Raw genomic sequence first — 21664 nt, forward strand, 5'->3', positions numbered from 1 at the left:
AGTGATGCTGCCTCTGACAAGAATACTCCTCCCTTCTTCCTCCACAGGCAGCCATGAAGCTCTTCTCCCGCACCCTTCCCTCCTTGAGCCAGTTCTATAGCTGCATGATGAATTTGATCAAGGAATCAATCTGTCCTGCAAGTTGTTGGTTTTTTCTTCCCTAGGTTAGTTTTTGGATGGAACCATTCCCTGATCCAGATTACACATGACTGCACTATCAGAGGAATAAGAGCAAGGGGGAAACTAGAAATACATAGGCAGGAGAGGCAAGATGGGCATGACCACTTTTTGCAGCAACATGCACTTGGATTAGCTGGAAGTGATCATGAGGCTCCAGCCTTAGTCATTCAAGGGCTAAAAGGCTTCTGTTAAACACACTACCAATCATTTGGGCTTACCCCACAGTAGGTAGACCCAAAAGCACTTGGAGTGAATTTATAAGTTGCCTCCACTAATCTTACTATCCTGGTTTTCATATACCTCTTCACACTTCTCGCTATCCTGGGGAAAAGAGTAAAGTAAGGTCTCAGTGTCGTGCCATTTTCTTGTTGCTCGACAGTTTGATAGGCACAAAGCTCTCAGCCAGGGACACATATCTCACTTGTGATTCATCTGGAATGAATGAGAGATCCTCAGCCCAACAGCAACCTCAGAAGAGTCAGGCAACTCACTTTCTGCATATTATTGCCTCAGGGCACACAGTGACGTAAAGTACCTGGAAAGATCTCCATTAAAGATTCAGATCCCAGGGAAGAATCAGCCCAGGAGACCCATTACAGAGAAGCATGTCACAGTTTCAGAGACAAGCAGTCTCACAGGTTGCATCATTCACAGATTTCAATTCTTCTAACAAATAAGTAGGCATAGTCTACTGATAAAAACAGTAGTAGCATGTGCCCAGACACAGTACCTGCTCCTGCTCTGCTATTCAAGTCCTGAATGCTATCAAAAACTGCAGGCGGCTCCAAACCCAGGTATGCCTTTACAAGGAAACTCAGCTCTGTGAATGCCTCATCCAATTCATCTGCAGAAAGGGATATGCATTTCATGGTGAGAGAAAGGATACATAATGAAAAAACCAAGCTTTCATCAGTACAAAGTTACAAATCACAGAAGTCTGACACAGAAATGCATTCTTAACTCATCCAGCTCATCTCTTTGGGAGAAAAATCTTCATCTTCATAAACAGCACATTCAAGAATATAATCTGAAATTCATCTCAGTTTCTGCACTCACCTAAATATTCTCCTTCTGCAGTTTGGTTTTAATGTTTTACTTCTTTAATGCTGTATTTAAATTGTAAGCTCCATATGCCCTTGACAGTGAGTGCAAATACAATATTTCATACCACGATGATATATTTCACCATCACTGTGGTGAACCACAATGATCACCTCCACAAAAGGGCAGACACAGAATGAACTACTTCTCTACCTCCTGCTATCCTCAATTCCTAAATATGAAGATGCAAACATTTGTTTTAATGAAACATCTACCACCATCACATTTCTTGTTTTGGGCTGGAGGACTTGAGCAAGTTACTAAGCAGAAGAGTCCTACAAGGAAAAGCTTTGCAGCAGTCTGTTCTTTACAGTGAGACGATGCCAGACTCCACATCAGCTGTCATTTCAACACTTGATAAAAGCCTACTCTGCCCAGAGATAATTAGGTCTGTTAGATCAAAAGCACCTCTGAACTCTGCCCAGAAACCAACAGAAAATTAGCACAGATCAGTTTAATATTCTCACAGGAGACAATACTTAACAAGTGTGCTGCTGAGTTCAATAGTTGGTTCGCTTTCTAGATGGGCTTAAAGCACAACTTGGGCATAGCAGAGTAATTTAGACCTGACAGATCTCCAGAGCTTTTGGATTCCTTGGACAAGAATTAACTCAGAAAATTGATTAAGGGATAGTTTAAACTGTTATGCTGAACATCAAACCATTTGTCATCCTTAGTTTAATATCTGCCAATGGCTTTGTTTGCATAGCAATTTCAGTCCATCTATTGGTGTGACATTAGAAGTCAGATTTATAGTATGAAAGAGATTAACTTACCTGTGTTGACAACTGCATCAAAGTATCCTGGAAAACCCTGACTTATTCTGATGTACATGTCCACTCTGGAGACTGCCTCTTCAATCTCTGGCCTGCTGAATAATCCTTTCCTCCGCAGATGTCCCTCATATTTTTCTTTGTTCATCGGCACTAACAGGATATATCTGGGTTTAAAGTAGGTATTTTTCAAGCTACGCACACCCTTTAAAATTAAGCAGAGAAACGCAATGTTTTGCTCCTGAAACTGAGTGCCTGTTGAAGTTGTAGCTGAGTTTAGGACAACTCTGTATTTATCACAAATTATTGTGAAAGCAGTACTGGAAACCCGTATCCAATCTACAGGTTTCAAGATCTAGCATCCAGCTTTACAAAACAGACAAGTACAAGGTGAAGCGCCCTAAAGCTACATGTGGAAAGCATTATAAGAGTAGTACAACTTTATTCTAAACACACTTTTGAAAGAATCCTTTTAGTCAAATTCCACAGTGATTTAAAGCCTCATACTTCTCATGCCCACCAATTAACAGCTGTTCCTTCTTTTCCATCCTTTCTATTACATCAGAAGCTAGTTATTCTAAATGTGCATATCACTGACTCACACTATTGTACTGACACACAGCACAACTTATCTGCATCACCACCTTGGCCCTTAGCTTTCCACTATGAACAAACTGACAATTTTCTCCTCAGCTGGTATATTTTTCTAAGTGAAAGCGTGCAACTGCATTGAGATACAGGCATACTTATTTCGCTGGAGCGGCTTGCAATGTTACCCCCTCCCAAAACTGGGTATAACCACAACCCCTCAGCAGAGATACGATGTGCGCATTCTTCATCTGTTACACTGTAGTCAGCCATCTTAACTTGAACTATTTTTGTCAGCAATAAACTATCTTGAATAGGACTTTTAGTATAGCAAACTAGGAAATATTTACAGGTGTCTTGCATCAACTCTGCTGAAAGGAGGAGGGCTCCAGTTGGCACTAATTGGCACCACAGGACTGCAAACACCTATAATCATTTCAGCTAGATCTGAAAAAGGAGACCTGTCTGCATGCTAGGACTTAAAGACACGGTCTTATTAAATGATGTAGGTAATGGTACCAATCCTGAATTTCCGATAGCTCTCCTTTGCACCAGCTCATACTTTGAAGAATCTCTCTTTCTCACTCTATCTACATATAAAGCAGAATATTGTAACCATGCAGCCCTGCAATATGGTATTGCTATTGCCATAAGATTTGTACTGAGTTTTCAAGAGTTGAGTACTGCGGCTTGTCCTGCTTGCTCTGAACTTTTCTTGACTTGGCTGTAACTTTGTTTTACTTGGTTCAGCTGTGACAGCAATTTTTCTTGTTGACCAGCTGTCTATATCTAATTGTTTATCTTTGTGTGGTACAACCATAGTTTTATATGGATAGCAGTAACAAGCAGTTGTTCCAGGTAGAATGAGATGTTTATGACTCAACATAGTAACACAGTATAGATAAATACAGGCCTGGCATGATAGCAAAGACTTTGACAAGTGGAAACACAGGACACAATGTAGAAGACTACAGGCATGGGATGAACAGAGATAGGGCACAGTCTTGACACTAGACACCTCACAACTATGAACATCTCAATAATAGTCAGTTAAAAATCAAAGGCCTGCAGCTGGGCAAAGCTGGTTTTAGGGGCAACAATCAGAAATACTATCTAACATACATAAAGGGCACTATATATAATGAATTCTTGTGTCAGAAGTAGTGTGGCCAGCAGGAGCAGGGCAGGGATTGTCCCCCTGTACTGGGCACTGGTGAGGCCGCACCTTGAGTCCTGTGTTCAGTTTTGGGCCCCTCACGACAAGAAAGACCTTGAGGTGCTGGAGCGTGTCCAGAGAAGGGCAACGAAGCCAGTGGAGGGTCTGGAGCACAAGTCTTCTGAGGAGCGGCTGAGGAAATTGGGGTTGTTTAGTCTGGAGAAGAGGAGGCTGAGGGGAGACCTGATCGCTCTCTGCAACTACCTGAAAGGAGGGTGTAGCCAGGTGGGGGTCGGTCTCTGCTGCCACCTAACAAGTGCTAAGACGAGAGGAAATGGCCTCAAGTTGCACCAGGGGAGGTTTAGATTGGATATTAGGAAAAATTTCTTCACCGAAAGGGTTGTCAAGCATTGGAACAGGCTGCCCAGGGAAGTGGTGGAGTCACCGTCCCTGGAGGTATTTAAAAGACGTGTAGATGTGGCGCTTGGGGACACGGTTTAGTGGTGGACTTGGCAGTGTTAGCTTAACAGCTGGACTCGATGATCTTAAAGGTCTTTTCCAACCTAAATGATTCTATGATTCTATGAATTCATATGTAACCTGGAGCTGCAGACCAATGAAGAAAGAGAAAGGTGTAATCATGTGTTAGCAAACATATACAAATGACCCCAAGAGGATCCTGGGAGGAGAAAGAAGAAACTATCAACATGAATATCCTCCCAGCAAAGGGCTCAGATGTTGACAACTTGCTGTAATGTCCCCCCCTAATGACAACACCGGAGGGAAACCACTGAACTTAGAACCCAAAGGAACACCGAAAGGGTGAGCATAACACCAGCAAATCAGTTAGAAACCAAGCAGCGTGTTTTAATTGCATTATTATTGTTATTGTTATTATTATTAGGAAGTTTTCAGTATATAAGTACTCTTAATGCATTATTCTTCTTCCTTTTTCTGTAATATTTAGACCTAGACTAATAATGATTCTTTAATTAGACAGTTAAAATTTCCATCATACTAACAATAAATTCTTGGTTTTATATATAAAATGATAATTTTGGGTGTTTAATGATCATTGTGAAGAAAAAAACCCAAAAAACCAAAAAACAGGCCAACAACCATTGTAGTGTGTGGTGATGAACAAATTATCCAAAGTTGTGAGACCATGCACATTATTGCACTGTACTAAACTTTGGGAAGCTCACTTCATTTTCATTGAGGCATGATACACCTTCTTCACTAAAGTGGGTAGTAACAGAGAGAGACTAATATGTCAAATCTGAGCACTGCTCATTACTTCATCAGAACTCACCATAACATCCTTAAAGCTGGGGTTCTCAGAATAATTCTAAAATATAGACAAATACAAGCAAAATCATGCAAAACCCAGTAATAGGCTGAACACTTACTAGATTATTTTTTTTCTTGATTGCAGCATTCTAAGTATGGAACCATACTTTGATCCATTCTAAAAATTTCAGGGAGTGATTTTGGGGAAAATCCTATACATTTTTGTGAAAATTAAAAGGGAGAATTTAGGGCATAGAAATTTTTGTATCCAGCTATGTGACCACCTATTTTCAGCTAGCCCTGTAATTATTCAAAGACTGGAAAACCAGCAGAAAGCAGACCCACATTCCAGCCTAGTAACACCTTCTTCATTTGAAGTTGCACCATGAATGAGTTCTATTCTGATCAAGAAATAATGTAACAAATGATTCATATGTCCCAGAACTGTGTAGGAATAGGAAGGCAGCCCATCAATAGTCTGGGATGAGCGAGGAGGAGAAGAAAGGAAGAGATACAGAAAGCTTCTGGTATACCCAATAAATTTGTCATACAGAGACAACAGGATGAGTAACTGTCTAATATGAAATAAACAGCATATAAGGAAGTGACCTTAAAATAAAGAATGGGAGAATACAAGAGATGACAGTTTGAAATCAGAGAGATATTTGGAAAATAAAAAAAAGGAGTAAAATTTCAGTTTCCTGAATTTGCATATGAGGTCAAGAAAGATCGGAGGACTACCCGAGTTGAAGATGTCCATTCATTTAATATAGCTAAAGCACCTCAATGTTTTCAGTTAACAGCATGGGGTTATAGAAAAGACGTGACTAGTAGTATATCCTGCTTCCTTTGGCTCCCCAGCCTGAATGACTGGATAACCAGCAACAAGTGCAATAGAGAGTAGTCTTTGGTAGGAGACAAGGTGTACTTATATTTCTGGAAGCATAATGAGACACATAAGCCACTCCACCACTACATCTTTGGTTGGAACGTGCAGCTCCTTCAATTGCTCTGCAGCTATTGGTGGCTACACAAGCAAAGGGAAAGCACTGCAAACATTCTTACTCCAACACATAACTGTGTGTCAGAATTGCAATAGCTTTACTAACTGGAAGTGTAGACTCAGCAAGATTTAACTTTTAAAATTTGTGTGAGTCTCCTTTATCAGTGAAAGATACACTCTAGATTAAAAGGAATGAACAGCTCTAAATTTTTAGTTTCAACCCACAGACCATAATTAAAATTTCTTTTAATAGAGCTAAATCACTTTTGTTATGAGCCTCGCAGAAGATAATGGACTTCGATAACTTCTATTCAGATACATAACTCACCATTATTGTTTCTCATCTGCTAGCAGAGTCCATAGTGATACAAGACTATGCATAATTACTGTGTGATCTTGAAACTTCAGTGACAAAGCTGTTTCTTAGCTGTCTGTCCATGACAGTAGCTTCAGTAATACCCAGTAAAAGTTATGGTCACTGCCTATGTCACTTGCTTAACCTCCTTATGAATATACATGACATTCCATTAAGTTCTTTCTCCTAAATTATTTGATAACACATCTACTTTGTGAAGAATTGACAGCTTTAAAAGGCACCGCATTCCATCATATTTAATCTTCTGCTATTTTTCTTCCCCTGTAAATTTAGTGTCTGTCTGGCAAGACAACAAACACACTCAATGCCTATCGCAACCAGTGGAGACTGAGGGTGATTCACAGTTCTGACAAGACTGAGGAAAAAGAGGAAATGGAACTACACAGAGATTAAGTTATTAATTTGCTGTTTAATATCAGTCAAGTAGCAGGCGCGTAAGAGCAGGACTGCAGCATTACATTGCTGACCGTTTGAGCAAGGAGCTACTTATTTTTTAGTGCTGACATGCTGCTATTCTGTTATTTGTACATTTATAGGCAAGCTGGTAAATGTGTACATGGGCCAAAGGGGACTAAAACTCCTGCTGAACACTAAGGTTCCTAACTGAAAACTAGGGTTTTGATCATCAGTTTCACAGACAAAATAATCATTCTAAAATTAATTAAATTTAGTATCAGTTTTTGCTCAGGTCTCCCTAGTCACTCCCCTAACTCTGGATGCACAACTTATGATCCTATGTTAGCACTGCAGTCTCCTACATTTCTTTTTTATTTCTATTATTTTTTTCCTTATCCATCATGGAGTGTAGTAGTGTCTGTCAACTTGTAGTAATCCCCCAGAGGTAGAGCTGAGCCCTACAAACACAGTGAAACCCAGCAACACTCAGTATCACATTCGGGGTACTCTGCGGAGTGTCTCATTTTGGAAGCTCATATAGGCGGAGCTTATTTTATAGAAAGAATTTGGAAGGAAGTGTAGCATGCCTTTGCTTTTTTGTCACTCCAACCCCTAGCTAGTAAATATTGATCTAAAATAATGAGAAGTACATAATTAGAAAATTATCTAAATGGTTATTCTTTTGGGATTCCAATAGACAGGTTTTGACACTTTGTTTGTGACCTAGTTTCCTAACGCAGCATGACTTCTGAGATTCTGCCATCTGTGCATGTGCACCTGACAAACCTCAGAGAGGGTAAAGTAATCCCTCAAAGAGATTGCATCTTTTAATAGTTCTGCCCAAAATATTGCCTCAGGCCTGCATGCATCCTCCATTGCTTCATCAGCAAAGGAGAAACATGGCATTCTTTTAGAGGTGATCAGTTGGTGTTCAGCTCTAGACTAGTCGCATATAAGCTGCAGATCAGTGGAAAGCACATGGCTGAAAAGCTGAAGACACTGTAATGGAAAGTACTGGTGATGTGGTAGGGAGATGAGGCTGCTGAAGACTGAAAAAATAGGCCAGGAAATTTTAAGAAGCCAGCAGAAGGATCTATCTGACTAAATGTGGGCGTCTATAAAGGGAGTGGTGTGGTTAACAGATAGAAAATGGAGAGCTACTTGATACAGGCAGTGGAGTTAAAAATGCCATTCATCTGACCAACCAACTGTCTCTCCAGTGACTGTAGTGCAGCCCACACAACTAGTTCAAATGTATCACCAGCAGCTGTAGGCTGGGCCGAAGACCATAGGGTGTCTTTTGTATCACTAAGTGGCTCTGTCTGGGCAGCTGAAACAAACCTTAGCCAAACTGCATGAATTCCTCCCCAGGACAGTTCTCACAGAATGAGTCATTCAAAACTGGTTAGGCAATAAGTAATCCTTACCTCTATTTCTAAGTGAACACAGGTTGCAAGACCCTCTCTGGCAATTGATTCTACAGTGTCTCTTCCAAGTCCGTAGTAATAGCCACTGTATTTATAGGTTGCTATAAACTTGCCCTGAAATTCAAAACAGCAAGTATAATGACAAAGGAAATATTTTAAGGGAGACAACTTCCCTAAAGGAGCATAATCACTCTGGACTTCCTTGCTTTCTCTCCTTACAAAGTTTCTCCCTGCCTAAATCATCACCGATAATGAAGCCAATGGGAGCACAAAATTTGCAGCGAAGAGCACATAGCCAGTCCTGCAGGATACAGGCTTGTACATTGTTCATGGATAATAAAACACCAATGTCTTGAAAACAAGCTGCTGACAGGTTACAGCTTTTATTGGTTATTCATTCACACTGCAAAGACAGCAAGATCTAAAGCAAGGGGCATCCTTCTTTTGACATTACATCAAACCATATGGCCATGCCATATAAAATAGAAGATGCCAAAGAAAGGAGAAGACAGAAACAAATCTGCAAGGAGAATGTATAATGGGCCAAGAAATTTCAAAGTTAAAACCTGACAACTGAAACTTTGGTTCCCAGTAGTATGTCTAGAGAGATGTAAGCAGATTATTTTCTTTTAAAATTAAACTACTTGATTACTGAGAGTTATCATTAAGGACTAGATCAGTTGCTTAAGACTGTGTTGGCACCTCCATTTGTATATGTACAAATAATGAGCTCTGGTTTGGCTTTTCAAGCCAAAGTTTTATTGCAGGCAGCAAAAGGCATCAGAAACAGTAGCTAGAGGCACACTGCCTTCAGAGAGACACAATGCCTTTAGGGTGAATTTGCTAAACTTTAAAAGACCGTATTCCCTGCAGGGTTGCTGGAAGATTTTGAAAAAAGAAAAGGAAAAAAAAAAAAAAAAAAGAAGATGGCAGCTATTTCAAGAGTTTTCCTTTCCTGCACACACCCCAGATATTTGCATATGATGATCAGAGGGCTGGAGCACTTCTCCTATGAGGACAGGCTGAGAGAGTTGGGGTTGTTCAGCCTGGAGAAGGCTCCGGGGAGACCTTCTAGCAGTACCTAAAGGGGCCCTACAAGAAAACTGGAGAGGGACTTTTTACAGGGGCATGTAGGGATAGGACGAGGGGTAATGGCTTTAAACTGAAAGAGGGTAGACTTAGGTTAGATGTAAGGGAGAAATCCTTCACTGTGAGGGTGGTGAGGCACTGGAACAGGTTGCTCAGAGAGGTGGTGGCTGCCCCATCCCTGGCAGTGTTCAAGGCCAGGTTGGATGGGGCTTGGAGCAACCTGGTCTAGTGGAAGGTGTCCCTGCCCATGGCAGGGGAGCTGGAACTAGATCATCTTTAAGGTCCCTTCCAACCCAAACCACTCTGTGGTTCTATGATTCTGTGATATGAAAATAAGTTTATTTCTACATTATACTACTGTTTAAAGATTCCTACTGACCATTATTCCCATTTAATCATTTCTATACATTCATACAGAAGATAGCATAAATATACAATGAATTTGTGGTTTCTATGAACTTAAGCCACATAACTGTAGAGTGAATAAGCATGCACACACAGACACAAACTTAATTTAAAAAAAAAAAAAAAATCAGACCTGGACAAAAATTTGAGTTCACTCTGCATGTAGGAAAGAGGCCTACTAGGATACTAGTCAAGTACTTACTGTGTTCACCATTTTGTCAAATGCTTCTTGAGAAACGAAATAGTAATCAAGTCTGTTTTCTTCACCAAAGTAAGCTGCCCTGGTAGTGTGACAGGGACTGGAAGATATATGGTATAATAAAGAAATAACCTGTTTTCAATCATAGAAGCAGCTATGGAATAGGAGGGGGGGAAAGGGAGAATACTACAAATCATTTTATTTTTAAGAAGTGAAGAAATATGAGAAATATAAAGAGGTGCAAATCATACCACTAATGCCGCATATTTGAAAGATTAACCCATAAATACAAAAAAAAGTTTAAATGTAACATTACATTTTGGCTATAAATCCCCCCCAACCCAGGATAGCCTGAACTGAAGCTGTCACAGCACCCTGTAATAGAGAAATGATGAAACCATTTTTTTTCCAGTTATGTCAGCTTGTGGATGATATAAAGTAGAATCCTAAATATGGAAAAGGAGACTAGGAGTTAGGCTGAACTGTGAGGTTAAGAAAGAGATATAAAGACCAATCTTTAAATAGACCCCTAATAGAAAGGGGAGAAACAATCCTGAAACTAGGGAGATAAGTGGGATACAAGGCAGGAAAAGTAATGGCCTGCCACCACATAAGGACAATAGGATAAACCTCAGATACGTGAGCTTACTACCAGGATAAAACACTAAAGAAAACCAAAAAACAAAAAAAACCAAAGAACTCCAGCTAAGTCAATGCACATAGCAATTTTAGACTAAAGCATGCAGTGGCTCATGTTCTATCTTAGGAAGTTATATTTTGCTACTTGTTTCTGCTTTGGTTTTGTTTTTAGTTTTCACATTGTAGGATAACAGGAACAAAAGTGTAATGTGCAGCTTTGGCATTGATTCACACCGACAACATTTTAACTCTTTGACTTCTGCTGCATTGTCCTGGAAAACATGGCAAAAAATATACCACCTACTAGTATACCACCTACCAGGCCATTTCTGTTCATTTATTCAAGGTAGCCGAGTTATAAACCATTAAGAAATTTAGTCTATAATGCAGACCTTGACAGATCTTAACTATCACGGCATTAGAGGGTGTCACTTTTTTTTTATCAGCAAGCTGTGGCAAATGAGAACAGTGTGCTACACATGGACTCTGTAAAATTTCACTTCAAAGGCCTGATTTTTTTTAAGATATTATGAACGCATCCAGCTTTAAAGGTCATTCCTGAGCACTAGCCAGATGGTTTGAGGGTCCAATTTCACTTTATTTTTTGAAACACTTTTAAACATTACAACCCTTTTTAATTGCAAGGCCATGTTTACATTCAAACTGCCAGGGTATCTTGCATGAAATACATTTTTAATGAGTGGAATGTTTGAAATTTAAAAGTGTAAGCCATAAAATTGCTTAAATCTCCACTGAATAATTAAAATACAACTTTGCTTTATGGTTGCAATTTTCTGCTCTGTTAAGATTCTGTCTCTCTCTCCCTTTTTTTCCCCCTCATGCATACAACTTTTAGGAAATAAAATACACAGTATAAAAACAATGCTCTTAAAAAAACCCACATAGTGCTTGGAAAATTTCAGTTGGCATTCAATTAGTTTGTAATTTCCAATCTAGTCTTTCAAAACATAGTAGTTGCTTTAAAGAAAGGCAAAAAGTCATTTTTCCAGTCACATAACCTTCACAGATCTTTTCTTAAAATGTCCTCTCTCAACTTGCCAGTTTAATGATCTAATCCAGCAAGTGGCTATAATCTGAGTATAGAGCAGACAGAAATACATATAAGCTCCTTCACCATGGTATATTATGCTAGAGAAGAAGGCTACTACTAAACATGACATCAACATGCAGACCATGGTCCTGTGATGCTAAGAACTCTGAGGAATCATTCTCACATATGCATGTGCCCATGGTCCCTTTCTTACAACTCACCACTTGAGTACCTAAGAGTGCACAAACATATACCCAGGTCCTATTGTGGCAAACGCTATATACGTGAAACTACGGCCAAAGTCTGGTTAAAAATGAATGGATAAATGCGTGTAATAAAAAATCTGAGAAAATAAAGGATAGACAATATAACAGGAATACAGACCAGTGCTGAATAGCGTGTGCTATAGGACCTATGAACATTAGGTAATGTAAAGAATGGAATGGGTGGACAAAAGGAACAGCTTGAACCACCTAATTTTAGGCAACAGATAGTGGTGATCTAACTTAGCCAGACTTCCTATCTACTGTGCACTGAAAATAGGTAGGTACCTCAGTGAAGTGATTCACAAAGGCTCAGTCTCCCTTGGAAAGAGATAGTTTCTCTCCACTAAATACACAGGGAGCCCAGGGCGGTAGGGATCGTAATTCAGGCCTTTCAGATAGGGAGAATTAGTCCTCCCAGCAGGTGGTGAAGTCTGAAAGGTGCCATTTGCTTTGATAACACTACTCACAGGATAATAAACTGGTCCAGCAATTGCACTTGCTTCCTTTCCTAGCTTCTGGATGCAGTCTGCACATGCATGCTAATGTGTTTATATGCAGGTACATTACAAAAATTAAGAGAAATGCATATATATCTAAACAGATGCTTAGGTTGAGGGGCATTAGTGAGCATAGATAGAACAGATCAATAAAAGGAGCACTAAATGACACATTTTTGTTTGTTTGTTTGCTGTTCACCTTTGAAAAGAACATGGTAATTTAAATAGCTTTTCTTTTAAGGAAGTATTTGATGACTTCAGGCAATCAAGCCCTGGGAAGAGATAAAATGCATAGCAATGAACATTTATTGGTTTTCTTTAACTTTTAACTTCTTTAAAAAAAAAACAAACAAACAACAAAAAACAAAACCAGCAGCAATTCTAGCCTTGAGCACGTGGAGTTCTTTTAAACTTATGGAGCAAACTTACCCGTATCTGAAGAAATTGTTGAACTGTCTGCAGATCTTATGAGTAAGCTCTCTCTTACCACAGGCTAGGGGGCCAACTAATACCAGCATGGGGTAGGGAGCATCAAGGCTAGGTAAAGTGCTACAAGAAAGGAAAACAAGGAGCCATTACATTACTTACAAATGAAGACTTCAGCAACTTTGTAAAAAGCTTCTGCAGAGACTTTATCATCATATCAACTAATCTCATCTGTCTATCACACTAGTCACATTGTTCACAGCGTAGAGAAAAACCAGGAGAAGCTTGTGCTCAGTTTGATATGCTCTAAACATAAAAATAGCACAAAATACTGCATTAAAGACCCCTGGGTCTCTTTTGCAAAAGGAATAATGTTATGTCTAATATAAACTTTTCTGATTTATAGCCTTTTCTAAAGCTCCCTCTGCAGTTACGGTGTTGCTGGGATTTGTTTAAGAGTTTTCCAAGTCTATTGCAGAGTTGGTAATATTTTAATGGTCAGGATAACAAGCCTAGCATGAACCTGGACTCAGTCCTACAAACCTTTATGCATTCCTGCATGTAATCTTGCTGACTTCCATGGCCTTGCCAGATAAAGGTGGCAATTTGTAAAGAACTCTTCAATTCAACACAATGAAAAACACTAAGATCCTTAAACTCCACTGAACACAAATAACACTACAATAAAAGAACCCAAAGTGCTGCAAAAATGCAAAGCCCTCCATTTTCTCCATGCTGAGCAGATGGTTAGATCCTCAAATTTCTACTTCCAGTGGTAAATACTAGAATGAATAGCATTTCTGCACTTTTGAGTGTCCAGCAAGTTATTTAGACAGCTAAAAATGGAATGCAACTTGGACTCTCATTTTTAAATCTCAGCTAGATCTTAAGACCATGCCACTTGATAATATGTCAGAAATAGTTGAAATGATTTCAAACCACTTACTTTTAACTAATAAATAGCTTTAACTAAATTTAAATTTTAAAGTGGAAGAAAACTACCGATGTGTATTTAGCTTTCATTTAATGTGATTGAAAACAGCTGAAAACAAATACCAGAAAACGGAGTATACTTCTTATACCTTTTCTCTTACAAGTAACTAACTCTGTAAGAAGTAATGATAACCATCCAACACAAGCACGGTGGAAAAAGATTTCAAAGTAATGGCTTTACTCCTATTTTAGGTTCACCAAACCAGCTCTATTATCTACCACACTATATGTATATAATGGCACTTGATGCTTCAGAAGCACTAAGGTAATAATGCAATTCAGTCTCCTAATTCTCCTGTGGAGTACTATCCTCACAGAAGAAATAACAGATACACCTAATAAATTAAGAGACTGGCTTGAGTCTGTACATATGTGCTGCTACTAAATGGTGAAATGAACCCAGATCCTGGTTCAGTGTTCCATCCACTAGACTATTTTAAAGCAAGACAGTAGCAGAACCCTTGGGAGATTTTTTACTTACTGTGCTGCTTGGTGACATTTACAAAACATTAGACAACATTAGCACAATAAGCATATTAGCACAATACATTAAAAATACTGAAGGTAAAAATACATTTTAAAAATCCTTATCTGAATCTGTTAGGTTGTGACATTCTGTTCAATTGAAGAAATATCTTCCTCCTCTCTTGATTATTTGAGCTGTTCAGACTGTCTTTCCCTTTTCTGACATTTGTGGTAAGGAAAAAGACCAGTTTAAGACAACATGATCCCAGGAGGTACTAGTGACAGTTGTGGATACTACAAGTGCATTGTTATAAATGAATCATTTCAAAGCCGGGAATTCCAGGAAACATGCTTAGTGACTAGAGATTCAAAAATTATCAAGACATATCAGAAAGAATAATAACTCGTGCTCAAGGCCATGCCCTTTGTGAATAATGATGTCAAGGCAGGTCTGTGAAGACAGAACCCTTAGCTTCAACATAATTTTAATATATTCCTTCTCCATGCACAGAACTTGTTATATGCTTGCAAATTGCAGAATTCCAATGTAATCTTTTCTTTTACAAGGATGTGTTATATCCAGTAATGATACTTGAGATGATTATACTTGGAATTCAAATTCTCTTAAATAAATTTCCATTGCTCAAATTCCTCACATCCTCAAATTCCTTGGATTTATTATTTCAGCAGAAGAATATGGAGAACATTTCCATAATACTATCTTTCATTACATCACCACTCACTGGTTCTCAAAAGATAAACTAAAAGTTTTGTTTTTCCTACAACATGCAAGCAGTATCTCGTAAAGAGTTCTTGGCTCATTTAATGTGCATCTTTCAACTTGCTTTGTCTTTGGCGAGTAAAGTAATACACTGCTGTGCAAGATTAATAGATTTCAAGGCCAGAAGGGACTACTGTGCTCACCAAGTCAGACTCCCCTCATTGCATTGGCTACAGGATTTCCCCGAGTTAGTTGTTTCAAGCCTGATACCTGGGGTTCCGTTAGAGCATATTTTAATTAAAAACGTTCCAGTTGTGGAGAATTCTTGGTTCTCCTGGTAAATTGTTCCAATGGTTAATTACTTTCATTGTTAAAAATAATCATGCTCTATTTCTTCTCTGAATGAATTCATCCTCAATAGCCAGATACCAAGTCTCATCATGTACCTGCCCAATAGACTGAAGAGCCCAACAGACTAAAGAGCTCCCCATGTAGCAGTTATAACTATGATCAAGCTACCTTTTAAAATGTCACATTCATTTCTAGTAGGTGGGGAAAATACACATAATATTGTTCAGTGGTGTGTTACCATGTAATTAAAGATAGAATCACAAGGCACACAAAGAGAGGAAATAGCATAAGAAACTTAATGCTAATGTTTTCTGACTGCAGAGTATGCAACGATGTAACTTTTTGCTTTGTTTTCAGGTTTTATTTTTAATAGAGATATTACTAAAACAGAATTAATTATAATCTCATCTAAAAAGATAGAAGCAAATTAACTATACCAATCTGGCTCCAATAAGCATTTTATAGTGTAGAAGACTGTAACACATCATCATTAGGAAGATTTCATTAATGACTGCGTTGTGTGCTTTCCAGCTGAGCATGGGCAAACATTCAAAGCATCATTAACAATTTTGGTCAGTACCATAAATGCTGGTCTGCATGTTTATATGTTTGTGTATACAATACCTCTGACAGAAGACAGAATTGTTTCTTTCCAGTAATGAAAATACACATACATAATCCAATAAACAAGTATTTAAATAGAGCCTGTGTCTGCACTGGAAGAAATCCATGCCTTTAGGTAAAACTATTGTGCCTTTTTTTTTTTTTTTTTAAGAAATCTCCAACCCTGCAAAACAGTAAATAAATCTTCGGGGGTTTTTTTAATAGGCTATTAAGAATTCTCAAAGCTATCATTACCACTGGGATGGTTCCTGTCTTTCATTGACAATTCCAGAAAACAAGACTCACAATAAAGCTATACTAAAAATATAATTTTCTGAGTTACTAAATCATGGATCTTAAATCAGACTACTCATTATGAATTAAGATGTCCAAAATGGTGCTAAAACAGGGTGTGGGGCACAAAAGTTGATCTCAGTGCCCACTGTAGCAAATATAATAATAAACCATCTATATTTCATAGTATCTTCCATGAAAGTATGTCAAAGCATCTTCCAAGCATTCATCAAGCAAATATCATAACACCTCTGCAGAGCAGCAAAGTATGGCTATTTCCATTTTCTAGATGAGAAATGAGACTGAGAGAAGTCACCTGGCATAGCAATGGCAACACTGGAAAAAGAGCATTATTTGCCTCTCCCTTCTGTGCCTTACATGGCAGTCAGCATCATCTCCTCCCAAAGGCAGAAGTAGCTGGACTTCCCTAAGTACAAACTTGAAAATTTCACCTTATGAATATAAAATGTGTCCTAAAGCCACAAAATAAAGCCATTTTGCTCACAATGGGATGCCAATAGTTTGAAGAGAAGGAGTAAGCAGAATAGGAAGAAGATAGGTTTTACAGCTCTTTTCTCCCTCTAGAGATTTTTAAATTGCCTTTGGGTATTGGTAGAAATTTTGTGTCTTTCATTTATGGTGCAAATGGCCATCTGTTTCAACAGATTGTTTAAAAGAAATGGAGCTGTGGACAATCTGTCTTAGTCTTCAGAGGTGAATGACTAACTTCATTTCATAATCAATTTCAACCAAATAAGATTTGCCTAATTTCCAGACTGCTAACAGAATACTATAGAACTTCTCCTCTTCACTAGATTAATTTAGAGGTGGGAGAGGGACAGAAAAATGTCCCTCTAAATATGACAACGTATTCTGCTTTACTTGAGTGCCACCCTCAGGAGCAGATGTGAAGTGGAGGTAAGCTTACCTGTCGAAGATTCTCTGGGGCTGCAGCATGCTATACATAACATGAGTCATGTGATCTCTAGCAGCAACAACTTCTGGAGGAGGATCATATTTATTCACAGCAGCAACCTGTTTCCACAGTTTAGGGGCAAAATAAAGAAGAGCACTGATGTAATTGTTTCCAGCTGCAATATGCTTTGCAGATCGCTATGAATAATGATGGCTTCATATTTATGAGGGTCAGTCTTTGTATTGGGCTTGTCTGTGAGCACTCCGCTACATAAATCGTTTCAGGAGATTTAAGCACAGTTTGATAGATGGATGGAAGGCAGCCAGACGTAGCTTACCATCTTTAACATATTCAACATTTTACTGGAAAGAAAACAGGATGCCACATAAGATATAAAGTAATTTTTCTTTGGTTTTAATTATCCATTAATTTACATCTTCTCAATGCTGGTGGAAGATGCCAAACTAAAATCCTTAGGGACTGAAGCCATTCATTTATTCGTCAGAACAGGAACAGAAAGGGCATTAACAAAGTAAGCAAACTGCGGTTTTCTCCTGACAATGCATTTCTGTCTTTCCTGGGAGGAGGAGCACTCAAACTCCAAGGATTCCCTCCATCCATTCTCTTGAAAGCTCTATTGAGGGTACTGACTGCTAACGGTTTGTATATTTTTTGGTAGTATTAATGCTACCCACTCAGAAACAGCTTAAGAACTACTGAGTCATTTAATGTAAACCATCAAATATCAACTAGCCGACACTGCTGCAAAATACTGCAACAAGCTCCGATGACAGCCATGCCTATATTAGCAAGCAGTATAGTGCAATAGGAGTGGATCTTCAAAGCAAAGCACTCAGGACTTGGGACCCAGTGTCCACACTATTTTGGGGGGAGTGAGGGAAGTAAGTTCATTTTACTCGAGCTCTGGTTTGGTCCTTTGGTCTGAATTAGTGGCTAGGAGCACATTAGGTCCATCCTGGTGCACATCATCTGGTTAAGGTTAATCCAAAAGAAGTCTAGTTCATATATTGCAAGCCTATTCCACAATGAGAATAAAGCATGGCAGGTTGGACAACTAGGAGTTTCACTTCAAAACTACACTTCTGATCTAAACTACAACATTTCTTTATATCCATTTTGTGTTAGTGAGACAGACGACCTGGTGCCTCCAAATTTAGTTTGACAAGAGAATCTATGAGGCTAGAGTAGACATCCTAAAATAACCTGAGGAGAGAATTCTCTGAAATAACTTTAATTATCCAAAAGTTAAGTGCTAATCTAAACCAGTCATCCAGGCTTACTTTTATAGTCCATAGAGAAAGAAAAAATTCTTTAACATATTCAAAATTTTATTGGAAGGAAAACAGATTGCCACATAAAACAAAGAGTAAGGTCAACATCTCGGGTAGGTGGGGTAAATTACACTCTGGTATCATCCCTTCTCTGTGTTCATGATAGAGTGAGCCTGGCATTAAACAGGAACCCTAATATTTATGCAGCTAAAGTTAGGAGCGATGAATTTCCTGTAAGGATCATTTTTAAAGGATAATTCCCTGAAATCCAACCCCAATTGGCAGCTGTTAATCCTAACACTTCTAGCATGGCTTGGGCCCAAATAGTACATGCAGCAACCAAATTACAGTAAAAGCAGCACAAGAGGGAAAGGTTTCTATTACAATAGACAGTTACTGTAAGCAGTCTGAGCAGGTTTTTTGGGGGAGAAGATTTTACAGTGAAAGCTGATGGAGTAGAACGGGAAACAAGAATCATTATAACTTTCAGAGTTCAGTTTGCTGTACATGACACTAACACCCCCCCACCCCCCCCCCCAACCCGGTATTTTAGAAGTAGCACAGTGGTTATCACCTCAGAGTATTTCATGAATGTAGTTGCCTGTTTAGATTCAGTAGCTGAGTAACAATGGCTGCCAAGCAAATTTCTTCACTGAACAAAGCTTTTAGTTAAGCTTTGTATTTTTACATACCACAACTGCTCCAGAAATTCTGTAGAACTATATCTGGATTTAAAAGCAGAAGTCTCTGAATTTGTAGCCTATCTTGGAGGCTGAAACATGGGAGATTGTCACACCTAAATGACTACAAGGCTACATTTGCATGCAGTTTTTTATTTCTTTATTTAGAAAAATTCCAGAATGATACGATGTTTACATACCTTTTCTTCCACTGAAATCTTCTTGAGGTCCAGTTCTGTTAGTTGGAGCACCATGAAAATCACCAAGAGCCAATAATCTCTTTGTTCCTGAAGGACAAATTTTCCACTTTGACATACTTAACTTCATCAATCTAATATTTAACTTCAATTGGTTGAAGTTAAATTGGCCTTAATACATTGCAACACAAAAAGCTTTTTACTCTGAAGGATGTCAATACACTGTACAAATTGACCCCCCACCATAAGCTTAGCTTCTGCAATAAAAGCTAAGAGTTGTTCAAAAGTCTGCAATACATTGTTCAAAAGGTCAGGATGGGAATTTAAAAATCACCACCACACCCACTAGAACACAAAGAAAGGCTGCCGGAGAACCAAAAGCGTTTTCTATACTGGGATTATATAATAAACTATGGTTAATACTTCTAACCTTTGTAGTACTGTAGGAACTTCAAAAGATAATTTGCATTATAAATTTGCCATCATATATGCTTTTAAGTCTGAGACAATAAAAAAGAATAATTAAAAATCAAATTAAAAAGTTGACACTTGCAAGTTCATGAAGCTTCTTAGTTCTAAAACCAGTAAGGTCCTGTTAAAAACCTCTGAAATTCAGAGAGCTGTCTTAAGATGATTGCTGCATGTATAAGTTATTAAAACAGCAATTGAAAGGAATAGGATCAGGCATTGCTTAGGGGAAGGACATCTAAACAGAAAAAGGCTTTCAGATTACAGGGAACCAGTGGACAGCCTATTTTGGGTATCTTTCCATGCTAATTTCATTGTGTGCCACAACGGACCATTCTCACAAAAGCCAATACAAAACTGGCAATTACAGGAAGGACAAGTTAAACCCTGAATGTTTTTCTTCTCTTTGACATTGGAAATCACTGTAAAATTCATACAGAATTTAGAAAACACAAAAGTCAGAATAGAATTATCTTTAATCACTCAGGACAAATTACAAATGCAGAGTCAAAGTCAGAATTTCTGATATTTTACCAATCTTGTTGTTTATAAAATGGAAGTTTAATTCATTAATTGAGGAATATTATGGGAGCCATAAATGAGAACCAAGTAAATCCTAAAGAAGAAAGGAGACACATGATTTTAACAGGGGTACTATTAAGTTCCTTTGAGCTTTTCCTAGGAACAATCAGGTACAGACCTTCAAAGCAAACAAAAAGGGAATCTTCTCCGGAACAAAAATCATGGCATACCGTGAGTACAAACATATAAATGGATTTACAAATGGAAATAAAAAAATTAATGGATTTACTATGTGGATATTAAACATCATGACTCATATGCAGCTTTGCTTCAGAAAAAGTTCCCAGACAAAGGTGGGTAACCATGCCAGGGAAACCATCATTCATTATTTCTTGTACTTGTTCCCTGAAATGGCCTGGCCACTCTCAGAGATAGAAGCTGAGGCTAAATGGATTCTGGTGTGATCCAAAACAGCAGTTCTAGGTTCTTATTTTTGGCTTCCTCTTTAGTTCTTTCTTACCTGTACAGGATTTTTTAAAAGATTTAAAACTCTGAGGAGAGGCAGATCTTCAATATATTCAAGTTCACGCAGCTCAGCAATCTAATTAGTGACAGAAACAGAGCATAAATCAGCAGCAACAGAATCCATGAAAACTATGGGGAAAAAAAAAGTATTTTAATCCTTGCTCTTAAAATCTGGACATAAAAAAAATTCATTATACTCACAAAATGGGTATACATGTTAACTGCATTCAATAAGGCACTTCTAGTGACAAAAGGCAGACAACTTGGATGTTAGCTGGAGAAGCAGTATAATACAGACAGCAATTTCAAACCACCTGCGTTTTTCCAGTTCTTTCAAATGTCAAGCCCTAACGCATTTAGCTTTTATGTGGCTGATGTGCTTAAGTGAGGCAATTCTGCAGTTATATTTGCACTTCAGTTGACTAGCAAAAAAAAATTCCTTCTAAAATGAGTTTCTTTTCACTGGAGCTCAAGTTCATCCTACCTAACTTGCAGCACTTGACTGAGAAGCATGAGCATAGTTGTCCTTGGCTGTCTGTGTCCAGAGGGTAATGCATCATTCCACTTAAGGTCTCATCTATCCACAAAGGAAACCTGGGTTGGCTGCACTCGGGTACAACAGATTAGCATTAGAAGTTATGTGGGATTAATCAAAGTTTGTGTGCCCAAAACAAAGTCACACTAAAGGCACTCGTGCTAGACCCTAAGTGAACAGTTGTAAGGCTCTCAACTAAACCAAAATGGGTCAAATGGAGTTCACGGTGCCTCATTTTAG

The 21664-nt window shown here is 38.5% G+C and overlaps 1 protein-coding gene across 2 annotated transcripts in view; it reads right to left on the reverse strand.

The window, feature by feature from the left end:
* Window positions 1–21664, reverse strand: part of LRGUK (leucine rich repeats and guanylate kinase domain containing) — a 53676-nt gene that overhangs the window by 18643 nt on the left and 13369 nt on the right. The window contains exons 8-15 of one of the 2 annotated variants that reach the window (XM_075024590.1): window positions 20885–20965; window positions 19378–19464; window positions 17218–17324; window positions 12866–12985; window positions 9987–10083; window positions 8291–8404; window positions 2058–2259; window positions 911–1024 (exon numbers count right to left, since the gene is read on the reverse strand). In XM_075024590.1, coding sequence (XP_074880691.1) covers window positions 911–1024; window positions 2058–2259; window positions 8291–8404; window positions 9987–10083; window positions 12866–12985; window positions 17218–17324; window positions 19378–19464; window positions 20885–20965 — 922 coding nt within the window. The remainder of the gene's footprint in view (window positions 1–910; window positions 1025–2057; window positions 2260–8290; window positions 8405–9986; window positions 10084–12865; window positions 12986–17217; window positions 17325–19377; window positions 19465–20884; window positions 20966–21664) is intronic. The other variant, XM_075024591.1, reaches the window with a different exon arrangement.

This window comes from Buteo buteo, chromosome 4 (assembly GCF_964188355.1).
Source record: "Buteo buteo chromosome 4, bButBut1.hap1.1, whole genome shotgun sequence".
Classification (NCBI taxonomy): Eukaryota; Metazoa; Chordata; class Aves; order Accipitriformes; family Accipitridae; genus Buteo; species Buteo buteo.